Genomic DNA, 20192 nt, shown 5'->3' with positions numbered 1-20192 from the left:
ATTGTTGAGTACCCCCTGAATTGAGGAAAACCACAATGGAGAATCACTTCTCCAGCACATTATACTGTAATTGTGAGAGTGGGTATGAGGGTGAGAGAGTAAGGAGTCAATCAGAACCACGTGACTCCATTAAATAGGGATTTAAAGTCAAACCTGACTGGGCTAATTTTATTTTGCCTTTGATCTCCAGAACAAGCTTTATCACCCAGCATTGATAGCCCTATTACGGCCACACTAAGGTAACGCATCATTGATAGGTAACTTGGTTATAAAATAGATCTAGGTGCTGCAGAGAGATATGGATCCAAACACCACACATGGTAACAACCTGTCAAGGGGGCTTGGTTCTAACCTGGGAATTTTCCACTCCCCAGAAGAGGGAGTAATGCCAAGATGACACACCAACCACACCTCAAGAACAAGTATCTAAAAACTGAAGTGAAACTCTCATTTGCAGGTTTGCACCCTCCTCCCACATCTCCCAAATTAGGCCTGCCTATCATGGGATATAGATTTTTATGGTGATGAAAAGAGGTAAATTTGGAGCAATTTGTGGAATGTAGAGAGGACCTTAAACTAAATATGAGTTTCTGAAAATATGCCCTCTTTAAGATCAGCTTATGACAGCACAACTCAATGAAATCCCTTCTAAATTGGTCCAGCAAGACAGGAAATCTCCCGTAGTACTCCCAAGAACTGCAGCTACTGAGGAGCACAGCTGGGTTAGAGGAGGTGGCAGGAATAAGGGAGGGAAGGTTTGTCATATCAGTGACAGTATTAAACACTACACAGGGACTAGTCCTAGGAAAAGTGGGCACTCAATATATGTCTGAAAAAAATTTAAAAACCTGTCAAACACCCTCTTAAAATACTATAAATAAAATCCCATTCTTTATATTTTGCATGAATTTTGAAGGGCCACTATCTGAAGAAAAAAAAACAATCAGCCAGTTACATTAGCATGATGGCCACTGAGGTCAAGGCATTCTTGGTTCCTTGATTTCAGTTAAGGCTCCTAATATATAATGGCCTATATGTGAAGAGCATATAGATGTATATGGCTGGGAAGGCATGGTATTTTAAAATAGTTTCTACCACAGTATTTCCAAAAAACAATGCTTTCCTCATTAAAACTGTGGCTGCAATGCCACACTTCTATCACGTTTTCCTTCCTTTTCAGCTCTACTCTTGGAGCCTATAAAAGATAACTAATATTTTAAAAGAAATAATGATAAAATAAAAGTATGACATAAATCACGGTGACCCTTAAGGAAACAGGGTCTTCCTTTGATGCTTATCAGCCATTGTTACATCCTCTAAGCACTGTTAAAAATAACACCTGTGTCTATAAGGCTATCTTGCTTTCCCATGCTTCCCATGGGTATTAACCGATCAAACCTTTACACTGCTGCAGAGGATGTAAAATTGCGTTATGCAAAAAGGGTTAATGTCTCCATTTTCTGCCCAATTCAGAATCCAGTGGAAATTAACCTTTACACCAAAAAAAAAAAAAAAAAAAGAAACATAATAAAGTACCCCTTCTTATCACAACAGGGGAGAGAACAAAAAGGCAGCAGACAGGATTTGCTGGCAAGACGGCCAAATAGGAACAGCTCCCATCTGCAGCTCCCAGCAAGATCAACACGGAAGGCAGGTGATTTCTGCATTTCCAACTGAGGTACTCGGTTCATCTTACTGGGACTGGTTGGACAGTTGGTGCAGCCCACGGAAGGCTAGCCAAAGCTGGGTAAGGTATCACCGTGCCCAGGAAGCACAAGGGGTCAAGAGATTTCCCTCCCCCAGCCAAGGGAAACCATGAGAGACTGGCCCAGATACTGTGCTTTTACCACAGTGTTTGCAACCGGAAGACCAGGAGATTCCCTCCAGCGCCTAGGCCACCAGGGCCCTTGGTTTCAAGCACAAAACTGGGCAGCCATTGGGCAGACACCAAGCTAGCTGCAGCAGTTTATTTTTCATACCCCAGTGGCACCTGGAACGCCAGGGAGACAGAACCGTTCACTCCCCTAGAAAGGGGGCTGAAGTCGGGGAGCCAAGTGGTCTGGCTCGGCAGGTCCCACCTCCACGGGTCCCACCTCCACGGTGCCCGGCAAGCTAAGGTCCACTGGCTTGAAATTCTCGCTGCCAGCTTAGCAGTCTGAAGTCGACTTGGGATGCTTAAGCTAGGTGGGGGTGGGGGAATCGCCTTTGCTGAGGCTTGAGTAGGTGGTTTTACCCTCACAGTGTAAACAAAGCTGCTGGGAAGGTTGAAATGGGCAGAGCCCACTGTAGCTCAGCAAGGCCAGGCCAAAGGCCTCTGTGGCCAGACTCCTTCTCTAGATTCCTCCTCTCTGGGCAGGGCATTTCTGAAAGAAAGGCAGCAGCCCCAAGTCAGGGACTTAGAGATAAAACCCCCATCTCCCTGGGACAGAGCAACTGGGGAAAGGGGCAGCTGTGGGCACAGCTTCAGCAGAGCTTAAACATCCCTGCCTGACAGTTCTAAAGAGAGCAGCGGATCTCCCAGCACAGTGTTCAAGCTCTGATAAGGGACAGACTGCCTCCTCAAGTGGGTCCCTGAACCCCATGTATCCGGACTGGGAGACACCTTTCAGTGGGGACCGATGGACACTCATACAGGATAACTCCGGCTGGCATCTGGTGGGTGCCCCTCTGGGATGAAGCTTTCAGAGGAAGGAACAGGCAGCAATCTTTGCTGTTGTGCAGCCTCTGCTAGTGATACCCAGGAAAACAGGGTCTAGATTGGACCTCCAGCAAACTCCAGCAAACCCACAGCAGAGGTGCCTGACTGTTAGAAAGAAAACTAACAAACAGAAAGGAATGGCATCAACATCAAAAAAAGGATGTCCACTCAGAGACCCCATGCGAAGGTCACCAACATCAAAGACCAAAGGTAGGTAAATCCATGAAGATGGGGAGAAACCAGAGCAAAAAGGCTGAAAGTTACAAAAACCAGAACACCTCTTCTCCCCCAAAGGATCACAACTCCTCACCAGCAAGGGAACAAAACCAGACGGAGAATGAGTTTGATGAACTGACAGAAGTAGGCTTCAGGAAGTGGGTAATAAACTTCTCTGAGCTAAAGGAGCATGTTCTAACCCAATGCAATGAAGCTAAGAACCTTGAAAAAAGGTTAGACGAACTGCTAACTAGGATAACCAGTTTAGAGAAGAATATAAATGACCTGATGGAGCTGACAAACATAGCACGAGAACTTCATGAAGCATACACAAGTATCAATAGCTGAATCAATCAAGGGGAAGAAAGGAAATCAGAGATGGAAGATCAACTCAACAAAATAAAACGAGAAGATAAGATTAGAGAAAAAAGAGTGAAAAGAAGCAAATAAAGCCTCCAAGAAATATGGGACTATGAGAAAAGACAAAATCTACATTTGATTGATGTACCCGAAAGTGATGGGGCAAATAGAACCAAGTTGGAAAACACTCTTCAGGATATCATCCAGGAGAACTTCCCCAACCTAGCAAGGCAGGACAACATTCGAATTCAGGAAATACAGAGACCATCACGAAGATACTCCTCAAGAAGAGCAACCCCAAGACACATAATCATCAGATTTACCAAGGTTGAAATGAATGAAAAAATGTTAAGGGCAGCCACAGAGAAGGCTCAGGTTACCCAGAAAGGGAAGCCCATCAGACTAAAAGCAGATCTCTCTGCAGAAACCCTACAAGCCAGAAGAGAGTGGAGGCCAATATTCAACATTCTCAAACGAAAGTATTTTCAACCTAGAACTTCATATCCAGCTAAACTAAGCTTCATAAGGGAAGGAGAAATAAAATCCTTTAGAGACAAGCAAATGCTGAGAGAAACTGTCACCACCAGGCCTACCTTACAAGAGCTCCTGAAGGAAGCACTAAACATGGAAAGGAACAACCAGTACCAGCCACTGTAAAAACATACCAAATTATAAAGACCATCAACGCTATGAAGAAACTGCATCAACTAACGGGCAAAATAACCAGCTAGCATCATAACAACAGGATCGAATTCACACCTAACAATATTAACCTTAAATGTAAACATGTCAAATGCCCCAATTAAAAGACACAGACTGGCAAATTGGATAAAGAGTCAAGACCCATCAGTGTGCTGTATTAAGGAGACCCATCTCATGTGCAAAGACACACATATACTCAAAATAAAGGGATGGAGGAATATTTACCAACCAAACGGAATGCAAGAAAAGCAAGGGTTGCACTCGAAAAAACAGACTTTAAACCAACAAAGCTAAAAAGAGACAAAGAAGGACATCACTAATGGTAAAGGGATAAATGCAACAAGAAGAGTTAACTATCTTAAATATATATGCACCCAATACAGGAGCACCCTGATTCATAAAGTGAGTTCTTAGAGACCTACAAAGAGACTTAGACTCCCAAACAATAATAGTAGGAAACTTTAATATTAGACAGATTAATTAGACAGAAAATTAACAAAAATATCCAGGACTTGAACTCAGCTCTGGACCAAACAGACCTAATAGACATCTACAGAACTCTCCACCCCAAATCAACAGAATATACATTCTTCTCAGCACCACATCACACTTACACTAAAATTGACCACATAACTGGAAGTAAAACACTCCTCAGTGAATGCAAAAGAATGGAAATCATAATAGTCTCTCAGACCACAGTGCAGTCAAATTAGAACTCAGGATTAAGAAACTCACTCAAAACCACATAAGTACATGGAAACGGAACAACCTGCTCCTGAATGACTACTGGGTAAATAAAGAAATTAAGGCAGAAATAAAGATGTTCTTTGAAACCAACGAGAACAAAGACACAACATACCAGAATCTCTGGGACACATTTAAAGCAGTGTGTAGGGGGAAATTTATAGCACTAAATGCCCACAAGAGAAAGCAGGAAAGATCTAAAATTGACACCCTAACATCAAAATTAAAAGAACTAGAGAAGCAAGAGCAAACAAATTCAAAATCTAGCAGAAGACAAGAAATAACTAAGATGAGAGCAAAACTGAAGGATATAAAGACAGGAAAAACCCTTCAAAACATCAATGAATACAGGAGCTGGTTTTTTGAAAGATCAACAAAATAGACTGCTAGCCAGATTAATAAAGAAGAAAAGAGAGAAGAATCAAATAGATGCAATAAAAATGATTAAGGGGATATCAACACCAATCCCACAGAAATACAAACTACCATCAGAGAATACTGTAAATACCTCTACGCAAATAAACTAAAAAATCTAGAAGAAATGGATAAATTCCTAGACACATACACCTTTCTAAAACTAAACCAGGAAGAAGTTGAATCCCTGAATAGACCAATAACAAGTTCTGAAATTGAGGCAGTAATTAATAGTCTACCAACCAAAAAATATCCAGGACCAGAAGGATTCACAGCCGAATTCTCCTAGAGGTACAAAGGGGAGCTGGTACCATTCCTTCTGAAACGATTCCAAACAATAGAAAAAGAGGGAATCCTCCCTAACTCATTTTATGAGGCCAGCATCATCCTGACACCAAAGCCTGGCAGAGACCCAACAAAAAAAGAAAATTTCAAGCCAATATCCCTGATGAACATGGATGCGAAAATTCTCAATAAAATACTGGCAAACCAAATCCAGCAGCCCATTAAAAAGCTTATCCACCACGAACAAGTCGGCTTCATCCCTGGAATGCAAGGTTGGTTGAACATAAGCAAAGCAATAAACATAATCCATCACATAAACAGAACCAAGGACAAAAACCACATGATTATCTCAATAGATGCAGAAAGGGCCTTTGACAAAATTCAACAGCCCTTCATGCTAAAAACTCTCAAGAAACTAGGTGTTGATGGGACGTTTCTCAAAATAATAAGAGCTATGTATGACAAACCCACAACCAGTATCATACTGAATAAGGAAAAACTGGAAGCATTTCCTTTGAAAACTGGCACAACACAAGGATGTCCTCTCTCACCCCTCCTATTCAACATAGTATTAGAAGTTCTGGCCAGGGCAATCAGGCAAGTGAAAGAAATAAAGGGTATTCAGTTAGGAAAAGAGGAAGTCAAATTATCTCTGTTTGCAGATGACATGATTGTATATTTAGAAAACCCCATCATCTCAGCCCAAAATCTCCTTAAGCTGATAAGCAACTTCAGCAAAGGCTCAAGATACAAAATCAATGTGCAAAAATCACAAGCATTCCTATACACCAATAACAGGCAAACAGAGAGCCAAATCATGAGTAAACTCCCATTCACAATTGCTATTAAGAGAATAAAATACCTAGGAATCCAACTTACAAGGGATATGAAGGACCTCTTCAAGGAGAACTACAAACCACTGCTGAAAGAAATAAGAGGACAAAAACAAATGGAAAAACATTCCATGGTCATGGATATGAAGAATCAATATCATGAAAATGGCCATACTGCCTAAAGTAATTTATAGATTCAATGCTATCCCTATCAAGCTACCATTGACTTTCTTCACAGAACTGGAAAAAACTACTTTAAATTTCATATGGAGCCCGCATAGCCAAGACAATCCTAAACAAAAAGAACAAAGCTGGAGGCATCACACTACCTGACTTCAAACTATACTACAAGGCTACAGTAACAAAAACAGCATAGTAGTGGTACAAAAACAGATATATAGATCAATGAACAGAACAGAGACCTGAGAAATAACACCACACATCTACAACCATCTGATCTCTGACAAACCTGACAAAAACAAAGCAATGGGAAAAGGATTCCCTATTTAATAAATAGTGTTGGGAAAACTGGCTAGCCATATGTAGAAAGCCAAAACTGGATCCCTTGCTTACACCTTACACAAAATTAACTCAAGATGGATTATAGACTTAAACGTAAGACCTAAAACCATAAAAACCCTAGAAGAAAACCTAGGCAATACCATTCAGGACATAGGCATGGGCAAAGACTTCATGACTAAAACACCAAAAGCAATGGCAACAAAAGCCAAAATTGACAAATGGGATCTAATTAAACTAAAGAGCTCCTGCACAGCAAAAGAAACTATCATCAGAGCGAACAGGCAAACTCCAGAATGGGAGAAAATTTTTATAATCTATTCATCTGACAAAGGGCTAATATCCAGAATCTATAAAGAACTTAAACAAATTTACAAGAGAAAAAAGAAAACAACATCAAAAAGTAGGCAAAAGATATGAACAGACAATTCTCAAAAGATATTTATGGAGCCAACAAACATATGAAAAAAAGCTCATCATCACTGGTCATTAGAGAAATGCAAATCAAAACAAACCACAATGAGATACCATCTCACGCCAGTTACAATGGTGATCATTAAACCATCACGAAACAACAGATGCTGGAAAGGCTGTGAAGAAATAGGAATGCTTTTACACTATTGGTGGGAGTGTAAATTAGTTCAACCATTGTGGAAGACAGTGTGGCAATTCCTCAAGGACCTAGAACTGGAAACACCATTTGACCCAGCAATCCCATTACTGGGTATATACCCAAAGGATTGTAAATCATTCTGCTATAAAGACACATGCACACGTATGTTTACTGCAGCAAAGTTCACAATAGCAAAGACTTGAAACCAACCCAAATGCTCATCAATGATAGACTGGATTAAGAAAATGTGGCACATATACACCATGGAATACTATGCAGCCATAAAAAGGATGAGTTCATGTCCTTTGTGAGGACATGGATGAAGCTGGAAACCATCATTCTCAGCAAACTAACAGAAGAACAGAAAACCAAACACCACATGTTCTCACTCATTAAGTGGGAGTTAAACAATGAGAACACATGGACACAGGGAGGGGAACATCATATACCAGGGCTAGGGGAGGGACAGCATTAGGAGAAATATCTAATGTAGATGACAGGTTGATGAGTGCAGCCAATCCACCATGGCAAGTATAGACCTACGTAACAAACCTGCACATTCTGCACATGTACCCCAGAACTTAAAGTATAATTTTAAAAAAAGAAAAGATACATTTTTAAAACGGCGGCAAACAGAAAGGACTCAGAAAAAAAAACAGGATATTATAGCATCCTGCTAAAAGAGAAAATGAAGCCATTTCCAGTTTGATAAGGTAAGAGAAAAGACATTTTTCCAGGGCACATTGAATTGAAGCAAAAATTCCTAAAATAAAAAGAAAGCAAAGCAGTTCCCACACAAAGTAATATAAATGACCTAACATATATAAAAAAAAAATTCACCCCAAGGTGAATCAGGAAAGGGTAAGCCCAAGAGGATCTAAAGAAATTTAAAAATACAATAGAGAAACAGTGAAAATTTCCAGTAAAACTTGATGGCTAGAACACATGTACTTATCTCTCCCCTTTACCAATTAATACTAAAACAACAGTAAAATTAAAAGCCATAAGGGCAATTAAAATGAGTAAAGAGAACACTAGAGATAAGACAGAAATAAAAATGCAAAGACAGGACACAAATGGTTGGGAGGTCACATTGCCTAGGATGAGTGGGGAAAAAAAAAAACAAAAAACCTTGATACCTACATGATCCAAGGCATAAGCCAGTAAGAAATAAGTCAATTCACACTTCAGAATCCCAAAAACACTCACAAACTGGAAACTGAAGTTCAAGTTGGGGCTACAAATGATATGATTAGTTGGAGTGAATTGAAGGTGGAGGTCTTTGCCCCTAGTCTCCCTCGGCCAGCCCCCTATCCCTTCCTAGTCCCCCCAGAGATTTATTCTCTGAAGAGGTTGAATCAGAGAATTCAGCTGGGGCTTGGATTCCAGGCAGAGTGGGTATCAGATTGAAGAGTCATACTGACTGAAAAAAAAAAATCATGAGAAAGTCTGCATAGAGAACTGAAGGGTCCTCAGTCCCTTCTTGATCATCTCAGAATAGTGACAGCTAGGTTTACATGTCCTGTAAAAAATAAATTGGGTAAGTCCATTTTGTGAGAAACACCCAGTAACGAAAACAAGATCAAGAGATAGCGACATTTGAGAATACTTAAATAAGTTCTCCTTGAAGAGGTCCTTCACATCCCTTGTAAGTTGGATTCCTAGGTATTTTATTCTCTTTGAAGCAATTGTGAATGGGAGTTCACTCATGATTTGGCTCTCTGTTTGTCTGTGATTGGTGTACAAGAATGCTTGTGATTTTTGTACATTGATTTTGTATCCTGAGACTTTGCTGAAGTTGCTAATCAGCTTAAGGAGATTTTGGGCTGAGACAATGGGGTTTTCTAGATATACAATCATGTCATCTGCAAACAGGGACAATTTGACTTCCTCTTTTCCTAATTGAATACCCTTTATTTCCTTCTCCTGCCTGATTGCTCTGGCCAGAACTTCCAGCACTATGTTGAATAGGAGCGGTGAGAGAGGGCATCCCTGTCTTGTGCCAGTTTTCAGAGGGAATGCTTCCAGTTTTTGCCCATTCAGTATGATATTGGCTGTGGGTCTGTCATAGATAACTCTCATTATTTTGAGATATGTCCCATCAATACCTAACTATTGAGAGTTTTTAGCATGAAGGGTTGTTGAATTTTGTCAAAGGCCTTTTCTGCATCTATTGAGATAATCATGTGGTTTTTGTCTTTGGTTCTGTTTATATGCTGGATTACATTTATTGATTTGCATATGTTGAACCAGCCTTGCATCCCAGGGATGAAGCCCACTTGATCATGGTGGATAAGCTTTTTGATGTGCTGCTGGATTCAGTTTGCCAGTATTTTATTGGGGATTTTTGCATCAACGTTCATCAACGATATTGGTCTGAAATTCTCTTTTTTGGTTATGTCTCTGCCAGGCTTTGGTATCAGGATGATGCTGGCTTCATAAAATGTGTTAGGGAGGATTCCCTCTTTTTCTATCGATTGGAATAGTTTCAGAAGGAATGGTACCAGTTCCTCCTTGTACCTCTGGTAGAATTCGGCTGTGAATCCATCAGGTCCTGGACTCTTTTTGGTTGGTAAGCTATTGATTATTGCCACAATTTCAGAACCTGTTATTGGTCTATTCAGAGATTCAACTTCTTCCTGGTTTAGTCTTGGGAGGGTGTATGTGTCAAGGAATTTACCCATTTCTTCTAGATTTTCTAGTTTATTCGCATAGAGGTGTTTGTAGTATTCTCTGATGGTAGATTGTATTTCTGTGGGATCGGTTGTGATATCCCCTTTTTCATTTTTTATTGCATCTATTTGATTCTTCTCTCTTTTCTTCTTTATTAGTCTTGCTAGCAGTCTATCAATTTTGTTGATCTTTTCAAAAAACCAGCTCCTGGATTAATTTTTTGAAGGGTTTTTTGTGTCTCTATTTCCTTCAGTTCTGCTCTGATTTTCGTTATTTCTTGCCTTCTGCCAGCTTTTGAATGTGTTTGCTCTTGCTTTTCTAGTTCTTTTAATTGTGTTGTTAGGGTGTCAATTTTGGATCTTTCCTGCTTTCTCTTGTGGGCATTTAGTGCTATAAATTTCCCTCTACACACTGCTTTGAACGTGTCCCAGAGATTCTGGTATGTTGTGTCTTTGTTCTCGTTGGTTTCAAAGAACATCTTTATTTCTGCCTTCATTTCATTATGTACCCAGTAGTCATTCAGGAGCAGGTTGTTCAGTTTCCATGTAGTTGAGTGGTTTTGAGTGAGTTTCTTAATCCTGAGTTCTAGTTTGATTGCACTGTGGTCTGAGAGACAGTTTGTTATAATTTCTGTTCTTTTCCATTTGCTGAGGAGAGCTTTACTTCCAACTATGTGGTCAATTTTGGAATAGGTGTGGTGTGGTGCTGAAAAAAATGTATATTCTGTTGATTTGGGGTGGAGAGTTCTGTAGATGTCTATTAGGTCCACTTTGTGCAGAGCTGAGTTCAATTCCTGGATATCCTTGTTAACTTTGTCTCGTTGATCTGTCTAATGTTGACAGTGGGGTGTTAAAATCTCCCATTATTATTGTGTGGGAGTTTAAGTCCCTTTGTAGGTCACTTAGGACTTGCTTTATGAATCTGGGTGCTCCTGTGTTGGGTGCATATATATTCAGGATAGTTAGCTCTTCTTGTTGAATTGATCCCTTTACCATTATGTAATGGCCTTCTTTGTCTCTTTTGATGTTTGTTGGTTTAAAGGACATGAACAGACACTTCGCAAAAGAAGACATTTATGCAGCCAAAAAACACATGAAGAAATGCTCATCATCACTGGCCATCAGAGAAATGCAAATCAAAACCACAGTGAGATACCATCTCACACCAGTTAGAATGGCCATCATTAAAAAATCAGGAAACAACAGGTGCTGGAGAGGATGTGGAGAAATAGGAACACTTTTACACTGTTGGTGGGACTGTAAACTAGTTCAACCATTGTGGAAGTCAGTGTGGCGATTCCTCAGGGATCTAGAACTAGAAATACCATTTGATCCAGCCATCCCATTACTGGGTATATACCCAAAGGACTATAAATCATGCTGCTATAAAGACACATGCACACGTATGTTTATTGTGGCACTATTCCCAATAGCAAAGAGTTGGAACCAACCCAAATGTCCAACAACAATAGACTGGATTAAGAAAATGTGGCACATATACACCATGGAATACTACGCAGCCATAGAAAATGATGAGTTCATGTCCTTTGTAGGGACATGGATGAAACTGGAAACCATCATTCTCAGTAAACTATCGCAAGGACAAAAAACCAAACACCGCATGTTCTCACTCATAGGTGGGAATTGAACAATCAGAACTCATGGACACAGGAAGGGGAACATCGCACTCCAGGGACTGTTGTGGGGTTGGGGGAGAGGGGAGGGACAGCATTAGGAGATATACCTAATGCTAAATGACGAGTTAATGGGTGCAGGAAATCAACATGGCACATTGATACATATGTAACAAACCTGCACATTGTGCACATGTACCCCAAAACCTAAAGTATTATAATAATAATAATAAAAAAAAGAGAATACTTAAATAAGATGACTAGGTCTTCACCAAGAGTCCCTATGCTGAAGCCCACCAACTGACAAGCCACCCAGGCACAGAGCTTCCAATTAACTTCTGAGTACATTACTCATAACATAAACTGACAGCCAACAGTTTCTCTCCAAGACGCATGACACAGACCCACCAAAAATCTCAACAGGTAAGGCAGAGACCAAAACAAATAAACAGAAACAAGAAACTCAAAGGAAATCCAGAAATAATTCAGAGAATATGTAAAAGGAAAAAAAATTCTCCAAGCTACATTTTGTATCCTCAGAAACATAGGAAGTGATACGTTATTCACTGAAATAGAACAGGATACTTTTTAAAAGAGCATTCAAAGAATGAGAAAGAGTTCATGGAAATAAATATTAGTATAATTAAAAATGCAACTGAAGGGTTAAAAATTAAAAGTTAAACCCAGAAGGTAGGGAAAAAAAGATTTAAAATAATAGGGAAAACATAAGGTAACTAGAAGGTCAATCCAATAATGCCAACATCCAACTAATAAAAATGTCATCTTAAAAGAGAGAGAAGATTTAAAAAATTAAATAAACATATAAGAAAACTTGTTGAAACTGAAAGAAATTAACTCGAAAATTGAAAACACCCATTGATACCAAGAAAAAGGATGACACCAGGGATGAAAAGAAAGTCCTAGAAAGTTCCACAAACAAAAAAGCAGATAAAGGATGAATTGGGAAACCAGAATAGTCTAGGGATTTCCATACAATCTAGGCACCTAGAAAACAATAAAACAAGGTATTCAAAAGTCTAAGAAAAAATTATTTTCTAAACAGAATCACATATTCGGCCAGATTATTAATCAAGTAATCAACAACAGATAAAAACAGTCATATGGCAAACCCCCCATCACCCTTTCTCAAGAAGCTACTGGAGGATATACTTTAAAACAATGAAATAAACCAAGAACAAGTAAGACATGTAACCCAGAGAATGGGTATTTAACATGAAAAAAGGAGGAAAAAATTCTCAGAAAAGGAAGCCTTATGACTATAGGATTAGAGATTAACCAATCTATATTAAATTAGGACTATGAAGAACTGCCAGGGCAATCTCAGTGGGGGAGAAAAACTGATAGATGACCTGATTTGTTTTGGAGGCATTTTACAGTCTTGTCACATAGTTGCAGGACTCAAATTGTGTTTAAAATTAGTTAATTTGAACAAAGGAAAAGTAGACAAAGACAACTAAGAAAATCAAGAAGTTGTGCAAGGAAGGAAATTTATTCATAGCACACTTGTGGTTTCCCTATGACCAAAATTTACATTATCATACAATTGTAAATAATGTATATTAATTTAAGCCAAAAAATAGGAAAAAATGTATTTGAGAATAGAAATATAACAGAGAATATTCTCTCTTGGTGTGTTCCTTTCTAACTTGTAAATCACTAGTTATATCTAAAGTCTGTTTCCCTCTGACACTTCTTTCTGGACGTTCTCTTTCCTTTGGTCCTGTTGAATCTACCCTACACAGATTTCTACTCTAGCATTTTCCATTCAGTACAGGGCTTTGTCCTGGAAAAGAACTTCAATTTGTCATTTTATGGAAGTCACATGAGAAAGACTGGTGGACTACACCCCCCAAAAAACTGGATTAACACAAGTGAACGAATTTTGATATTTATTCTGCAATGAAATTCCTTGTGAATTTGCTAATTTCAAAACTATCCTTACTGCCTACACAGTAAAGTTCAATAACCTCTCCAAGAGTTTGAAATACAAAAGACTTTTAATTATAAATTCCTCTAACTAGAAACAATTAAGGGGGAAAAATGATTTTTCCAAAAATAAGTTGAATCATTTCATTCATTTGCTTGCTTAGTGCTTATAAATAAGGAGTCCATATATAGTTTGCTCTCTCTCTTCCAAAACATTCAACCACCCTGGGAGAGAATGCATAATAAGGCACTGATAAAGTTTCCTGCTGTCTTCCAGCACAGCATGCTATCATAAGAAGGCTATTCCTTCTGTTTACCCAGTGATAAACAAAAAGATTGCACTTACCGAGCTGGGGCTGGAGTGCCGCCTAACTTTAGGTGACTCTTTGCCAGTGGAGGAGGTCTTAAAGTTAATGCAAGCATTGTTCTCAGAATGCACCCTCTTTACTTGATTAGCTGGTTTCTCAAATGGGTCAAAAGTGCTCTGTGTCCTCTGAACTCTGACTTTTTTATCCTCAGGAATTGTGTCCAGGGGTTTGATCACTGAGTCCATTCCCTGGCAGTTCCGTGTAGACATCTTTGTGACACATATCTGAGAAAAGAAGAAATTAAATTCAGAACTCTTCACTGAAACTTTAATATCACTAAACATGCCAACATATAACTCTAGAAAGCATGCCAATTTCAGTTTCAGGAAATACCCAAAAAGCCCACATTCTAAAAGCTGCATCAGCATAAATTACAGTACAAAAAAATCCTCACAATCATTCTGTTTATACCCACTTAGAGCTTACACTAAAAAATCTACCTCTAAAATGAGAAACTTAAGGCCCAGGCTGCTAGTAGTACCCTAAGATGATTCTTGAACTCTGTCACATGTTTTACCATCTGACTGGAAGTGGTTTATTTCTGAATCATTAAGAGGTTGGGTAACTGGCCTTAATTTAAAAAACAAAAAATAGGCAAATCAGATGGACACTAACTGATGGGTCATCATGTAAGCAGCTAACCTAGGCTAGAGAAGGAAAGGGCATTATGTTGTTTAAAAGTTTTATGCATGAATATGTATGCTTAAAATCTGTCCCCATCTTGATTTCATCTCCAAATTGGAATGAATGGAGCTAATGGTTAGAGATATTAAAGAACTGAAGACAATGGTGGGGGTTTCCTTTATTTCAAAGCTAATGGATAAAAAGAAATAACATTGTAAAAGAAAAACACCGAAAAGCATTCATTTCAAAATTTGGTTTACATTACTCCACTAAACCTCCACTTCCTTCCCTTCTTCTTGCTTCTTCACCCATTCTCTTCCCACCCAGCCTTCCCCACCCTCTCATTCTATTTTAGTCTCTGTGACTTTTGCTCCTTGCTTTTTACTTTAGTTCTAAGCCTGTCATTCTTCCGATACTCTGGAGACTTTGTTGTCTTTATTAAATAATTTGATGGCCTCTGGCTTGTCTGTAAAGCTAGCTAATTTAATTGTTCTCTCTAAAGAAAATATAACTCTAAATAAAATTGTTTTTAAACGTTTTTCTTCTTATAAAAAGTTCCCACATCCCTATATGCTATCAAAAGCAGAAAAACAGAAGATATTTATGAAAAGCCCACATTGTTAAGGTAAAAATACTAAGTTTTTGAATACATACTGGATCCGTGGTTGGTTATGTGAATACAGAACCCACAGATACACAGAGCTAATATGTATAGAATGACTCCATGTGGGGAATAAATGCAGCTATGTATATGGATATAGACAGATACAGATATAAATACAGACACAGATGCACAGATATAGATATTTGTGAGTGTATGAGCATGGTGAAAAGTATACAGGAAAACATACCAAACTATTAACATCAGGTATCTCCAGACATGTGGAACTGAATGGGTAAGATTAGCAATTTTTGGTACACTCTTGTGTGAATTTTATAATAAATATGCCAACGTACGTAATGTTTTAAAAACCACTAAAGTAGAGAAGTATGTATGATTAAGCCATTTCAAGTTTTTGAAACAAAAATTTTTTAATTGTTAAACATCAACCCTAAGAGTATGTCTCAACTACCAGGCACAGGCTGAATTCTAACTAAGTCAAATGAGAAGAATATTATCATACTTTTTAGCATGTGAGAAAACAGCTGAAGATATTTTTAAAAGACTCAAGGCAGAGTCCTCTAGTCATGATCAAAAAGTAAAAATTTACTACAAGTATGTTGGAGCATGCAATATTTTTAAGGGTTTTTGTGCTCTTCTTAAGGACTTGAAGGCAGTAAATAAGAAACCATCCACATCACTAAGGCAATTAAATTATAAATACATGGGCCTGATAAGTCAATGAACTGCAAACACAGAAAATTTGAAAGAAAAAAAAAGTAAGGGCACGTTGAAATCAAATTACTTAGAAAGTAAAAGATAAGGATGACAGAAAATAGTTGATGACTAAATTAATAGAGAAAGGCAATTAGAAAGCATCTTGGACTAAATAAAAATGATAACACAAAATATGAAAATGGTGAGATTCAGCTAAAGTAGTACTTTAGCTGTAGGAAAAATTGTAATACTAAATGACTAGAGAAAAGAAGAAAAGTCTCAAAGCAATGACCTCAGCTTCCACCTTAAAATACTAAATAAATAAATAAATAAATAAAATAAATAAAATAAAAACCAAGATAAGGAGAAGACTGAAATAATAAATAAGAAAGTGGATACAAATAAAATAGAAAACAGAAAACAATAAAGAAAAATCAATAAAACCAAAAGCTGGTTTTCAGAGAAGTTTTTTTTAAATGATGAACATCTAGCCAGACAGATAAGGGGGAAAAAAAAGTAGAAAATATTCGTTGCCAGTATTACTATCAAGAATGGGAGTAGTGATATCACCACAGATTTTCTACAAATATTATAAGCAACATTGTGCCAATAAATTCCACAACTTAGATGAAACCAATTCTTTGAAAGACAAAAAAACTACCAAAGCTCACTCAGTAAAAAAAAAATAGATAACTTGAATAGGCCTGTGTCTATGACAGGAATTGAATTTGTGGTCAAAAACATTACCACAAAGATAATGCCAGGGCCAGATGGCACCACTGGTGAAGTTAAACCAAACATTAAAGGAAAAAATGACATCAATTGTACAGAAACCCTTTCAAAATACTGAGGAAGAGGACATACTTCCCAATTCATTTTATAAGGCCAGTGTCATTCCAACCAAAGCCACACAAAAACATTGTAAGGAAACTACAGATCAATCTCTCTCATGAACACAGATGCAAAAAACTACTGGTACATCTTCAACAAATTGAATGCAATAATATATAAAGAAGATAGTAAACCACGACAATGCACACTAATCCCACGAATGCAAGGTTGGCTTAACATTCACAAATGTGTAATTTATCATTTTAAAATACAGTGGTAGGCAGTCTCTAACATGGCTCCCAAAAACACCCACTTCTAAGTATTCACACTCTTATGCAATCCCCAGCTCTTGAGTGTGGGCTGCATTTGTTGACTTGTATCCCATAAATATAATATGGCAAAAATCATAGGATACCGCTTCTGAGAAAACATTATAAGAACAATGTTTCTTCTATTTTGGTGCTCTCTCTGCCTTGAGTATCCCCTCTTAGATCACCAGACCTGGGGAAAGCCGGCTGCCATGCCATAAGGCAGCCCTGTGGAGAGGCACATGTGCAGAAAGACCAGGGCCTGCAAACAACCTTGTGAGTCAAGTTTTCAGGGCCAACCACAGTTCCAGCTTCCTGCTTGACTGGATTCTCATAAGAGACTCTGAGCCAGCTAAGGAGCATCTGCAAGAGACCCATAGGAACTAAGATTTTTAAAAAATGTATGTTGTTTTAAGATGTTAAGTTATGGGATAATTTGTTATGAAGCAATTAATACACAGTTTTTTTAAAAATCGTATGATCATCTCAATAGACTCAGAAAAAGCATTTGATAAATTCAGCATCCACTCACGATAAAAACTCTCAACCAACTAAAAACAGAGTAAAACTTCCTCAACCTGATAGAGAGCATCTACCAAAAAATTACACGTAACATCATACTTAATGCTGAGAAACTACATGCTTTTCACCTAAAAACAGGAAAAATTCAAGGACATCCACTTTCACCACTTTGATTTAACATTGTATTTTAAGTTCTAGAAAATATAATAAAGCAAAAAAAGTCATTTGTTGGCTTCAGGAAATAGAGGAACTCCAATTAGAAATTCTGATGGCTTTCTGAGCCTACACAATTTAAGCAAGAGAAACTGTTACAGAATCTACTGCAAGTACAGCTTTCTCTCCATCTTCATGCCTTAACGGCCTTACAATACATACTTTGAGTCAGGTAGCCTCTCATTTAATGGATCTGACTATGGCACACTTGATAATTATAAAAATCAGTGGAAACTATGCACCTGTGAAAAACCAACATCTCTAAAGTATTCTATCATTAAGACAGAAGAGTGGCAGCCTTTCCCTAATTTTTGAGAAAATTAACAAGGTTCTCAAAATATTTCCCATAAATATTCTTAAACATTTCACGTTTACCATTTTTGCTAACTACTAGCCAATTACAAAATAAAAGTAGAAAATAATCAATTTAGCTGGGCATGGTGATGCACACCTGTAGTCCCAGGCTTTGGGAAGCTGTAGCAGGTGGATCATTTGAGCTCAGGAGTTTGAGACCAACCTGGGCAACATGGAAAAACCCTGTCTCTACAAAACAAATACAAAAATTAGCCGGGTGTGGTGGTGCACACCTGTAGTCCCACCTACTCAGGAGGCTGAGGTGGGCAGATCTCTTGAGCCAGGGCGGGCAAAGCTGCAGTGAGCTGCAGAGTCCATGCCACTATACTCCATGTACTCCAGCCTGGGCAACACAGTGAGACCCTATCTCAAAAAGGGAAAAGGGAAAGGGGAAAGGTGGGGGGAAGAGAAAGAGAAAAAAAAGAGAAAATGGAAAAGGGGGAAGAGGGGTAAGAGGGGAGAAGGGAGAAGAGGGGTAAGAGGGGAGAAGAGGGGAGGGTAGGAGAGCTCTTAGAATAAAATTATTTAAGTATCCAGGGTGCATGAAGAGAAAAGCGAGCAGCCTGGGTCTCAGCAATGAAAGACGGCTCTGGAGGACACAGTATATGCTGGCGCTACTCCCCTGCATACAAGTCTTCAGTTGAATGCTTATATTAACTCGTCAGCAATCTGAATAAATGCTTCCCACCCCAAATAGAATCTTTCTGCCCACAGCAAAATGCTTATGGTCAGTGCAGTAAAAGGTCTTAGTAAAAGGTAAAACCTCATATATTAAAAAACTCAGAGACATAAGTATGGAATGTTAAATTGGAAAAAATCACTGAGAACCCAAACCTCAAAAACACAGATTCTTCCAACCACCAAACAGTAGCCCTTTTATCCACTACTAACTTTCATGTGCACCCCTAGTGCCCAGATTTTGGCCTATGTTCCAGTTCTCCAGTAAGGAAAGGAAGAAATCTTTGGAAAGTAATAGATTCCAGTTCACAGTGCAGGAAGTGTGAAAGAGCCAGGAAACATCCAGCTGTTACCAGAAAACTAGCATCCTTTCAAAAATGTCAGGGATCGTGCTAGAAGGACAAAGGAATCTGCCTAAAGGAGCTCCCACAAATCAAACTGTGATTATTTATTCGAGCATCAAAAGGAAAAATAAAAGTATGGTTAAATAGAAGAAGCTGAGTTGTTGAAAGACCATGAGTTCATTTTGATTTCAAAAGAGAAAAGTTACTATAAAGGCCAAATGGCAGCTATAATATAAAAGAAGTATGAATATAATACAATACGGTTGATTTTAAGATACAGAACTGTAAGTAAGCCAAGAAGTGCTAGAAAAAAAATACCAAGGAACTGTATCAAGGACAGGAATGAATGATCAGGGCCTGTGGGGAGGGTCCAAGGAGCATGAGTTTAGAAAGAAAAGCAACACAGCATGTTCCAATGACAGCAGACCAGGTGGGTGGATGTAATGCAACAGGCTAAAGGGCAGGTGATGTTGCCTAAGCAACGTATTACAAAGTACACATGTGGTGGAGAGAAACAAGATTAAAAAGAAAATCTATGTGAACCAGTGTGGAAAGCATTTTTTTAAGGAAGTTAAATTTTAATAACACATATGAAATTTAACCCTTAAAAAGAAAACTCAGCTTGACTGCCAACCCGTGACTCAGATGTGAATCTCCGACTTGAAAAAAGCATTCAGGACCCCAACAGTCAATAACTCAGATCCTGTAACCGTGGTTGTTCTGAGAAGGAATTCTTTTACTTGTGGTCCTGTAAAGATTACAAAATCCCAAAAAGACACAAAAAAAATTATTACTGAACTCCCTGGAAGAAATCTAAATAAGTAGATCTATAACCCTAGAAAGGTATAAAAAAGAATAGAGAAATAAGATTACATAAACCCACACTGTTGATAAGTATAGTAATATATTAATAATTTGCAATAATTACATTTATGTATATCTTCTTTGTTTAAAAGTATCTAGAATATGGCAAAATAATCAGTCACACTAAATTA

The 20192-nt window shown here is 38.3% G+C and overlaps 1 protein-coding gene across 4 annotated transcripts in view; it reads right to left on the bottom strand.

Annotated features, from left to right (window-relative positions):
* CDK14 (cyclin dependent kinase 14) overlaps window positions 1–20192 on the bottom strand; it is a 600472-nt gene that overhangs the window by 459393 nt on the left and 120887 nt on the right. For all 4 annotated transcript variants that reach the window (XM_030822052.1, XM_003252399.4, XM_004089552.3 and 1 more), the window contains one exon: window positions 13984–14229. In XM_030822052.1, coding sequence (XP_030677912.1) covers window positions 13984–14229 — 246 coding nt within the window. The remainder of the gene's footprint in view (window positions 1–13983; window positions 14230–20192) is intronic.

Source organism: Nomascus leucogenys, chromosome 11, assembly GCF_006542625.1.
Source record: "Nomascus leucogenys isolate Asia chromosome 11, Asia_NLE_v1, whole genome shotgun sequence".
Taxonomy (NCBI): Eukaryota; Metazoa; Chordata; class Mammalia; order Primates; family Hylobatidae; genus Nomascus; species Nomascus leucogenys.
Note: the sequence above shows the minus strand (reverse complement) of the source record. Positions and strands in the feature narration are given on the sequence as shown.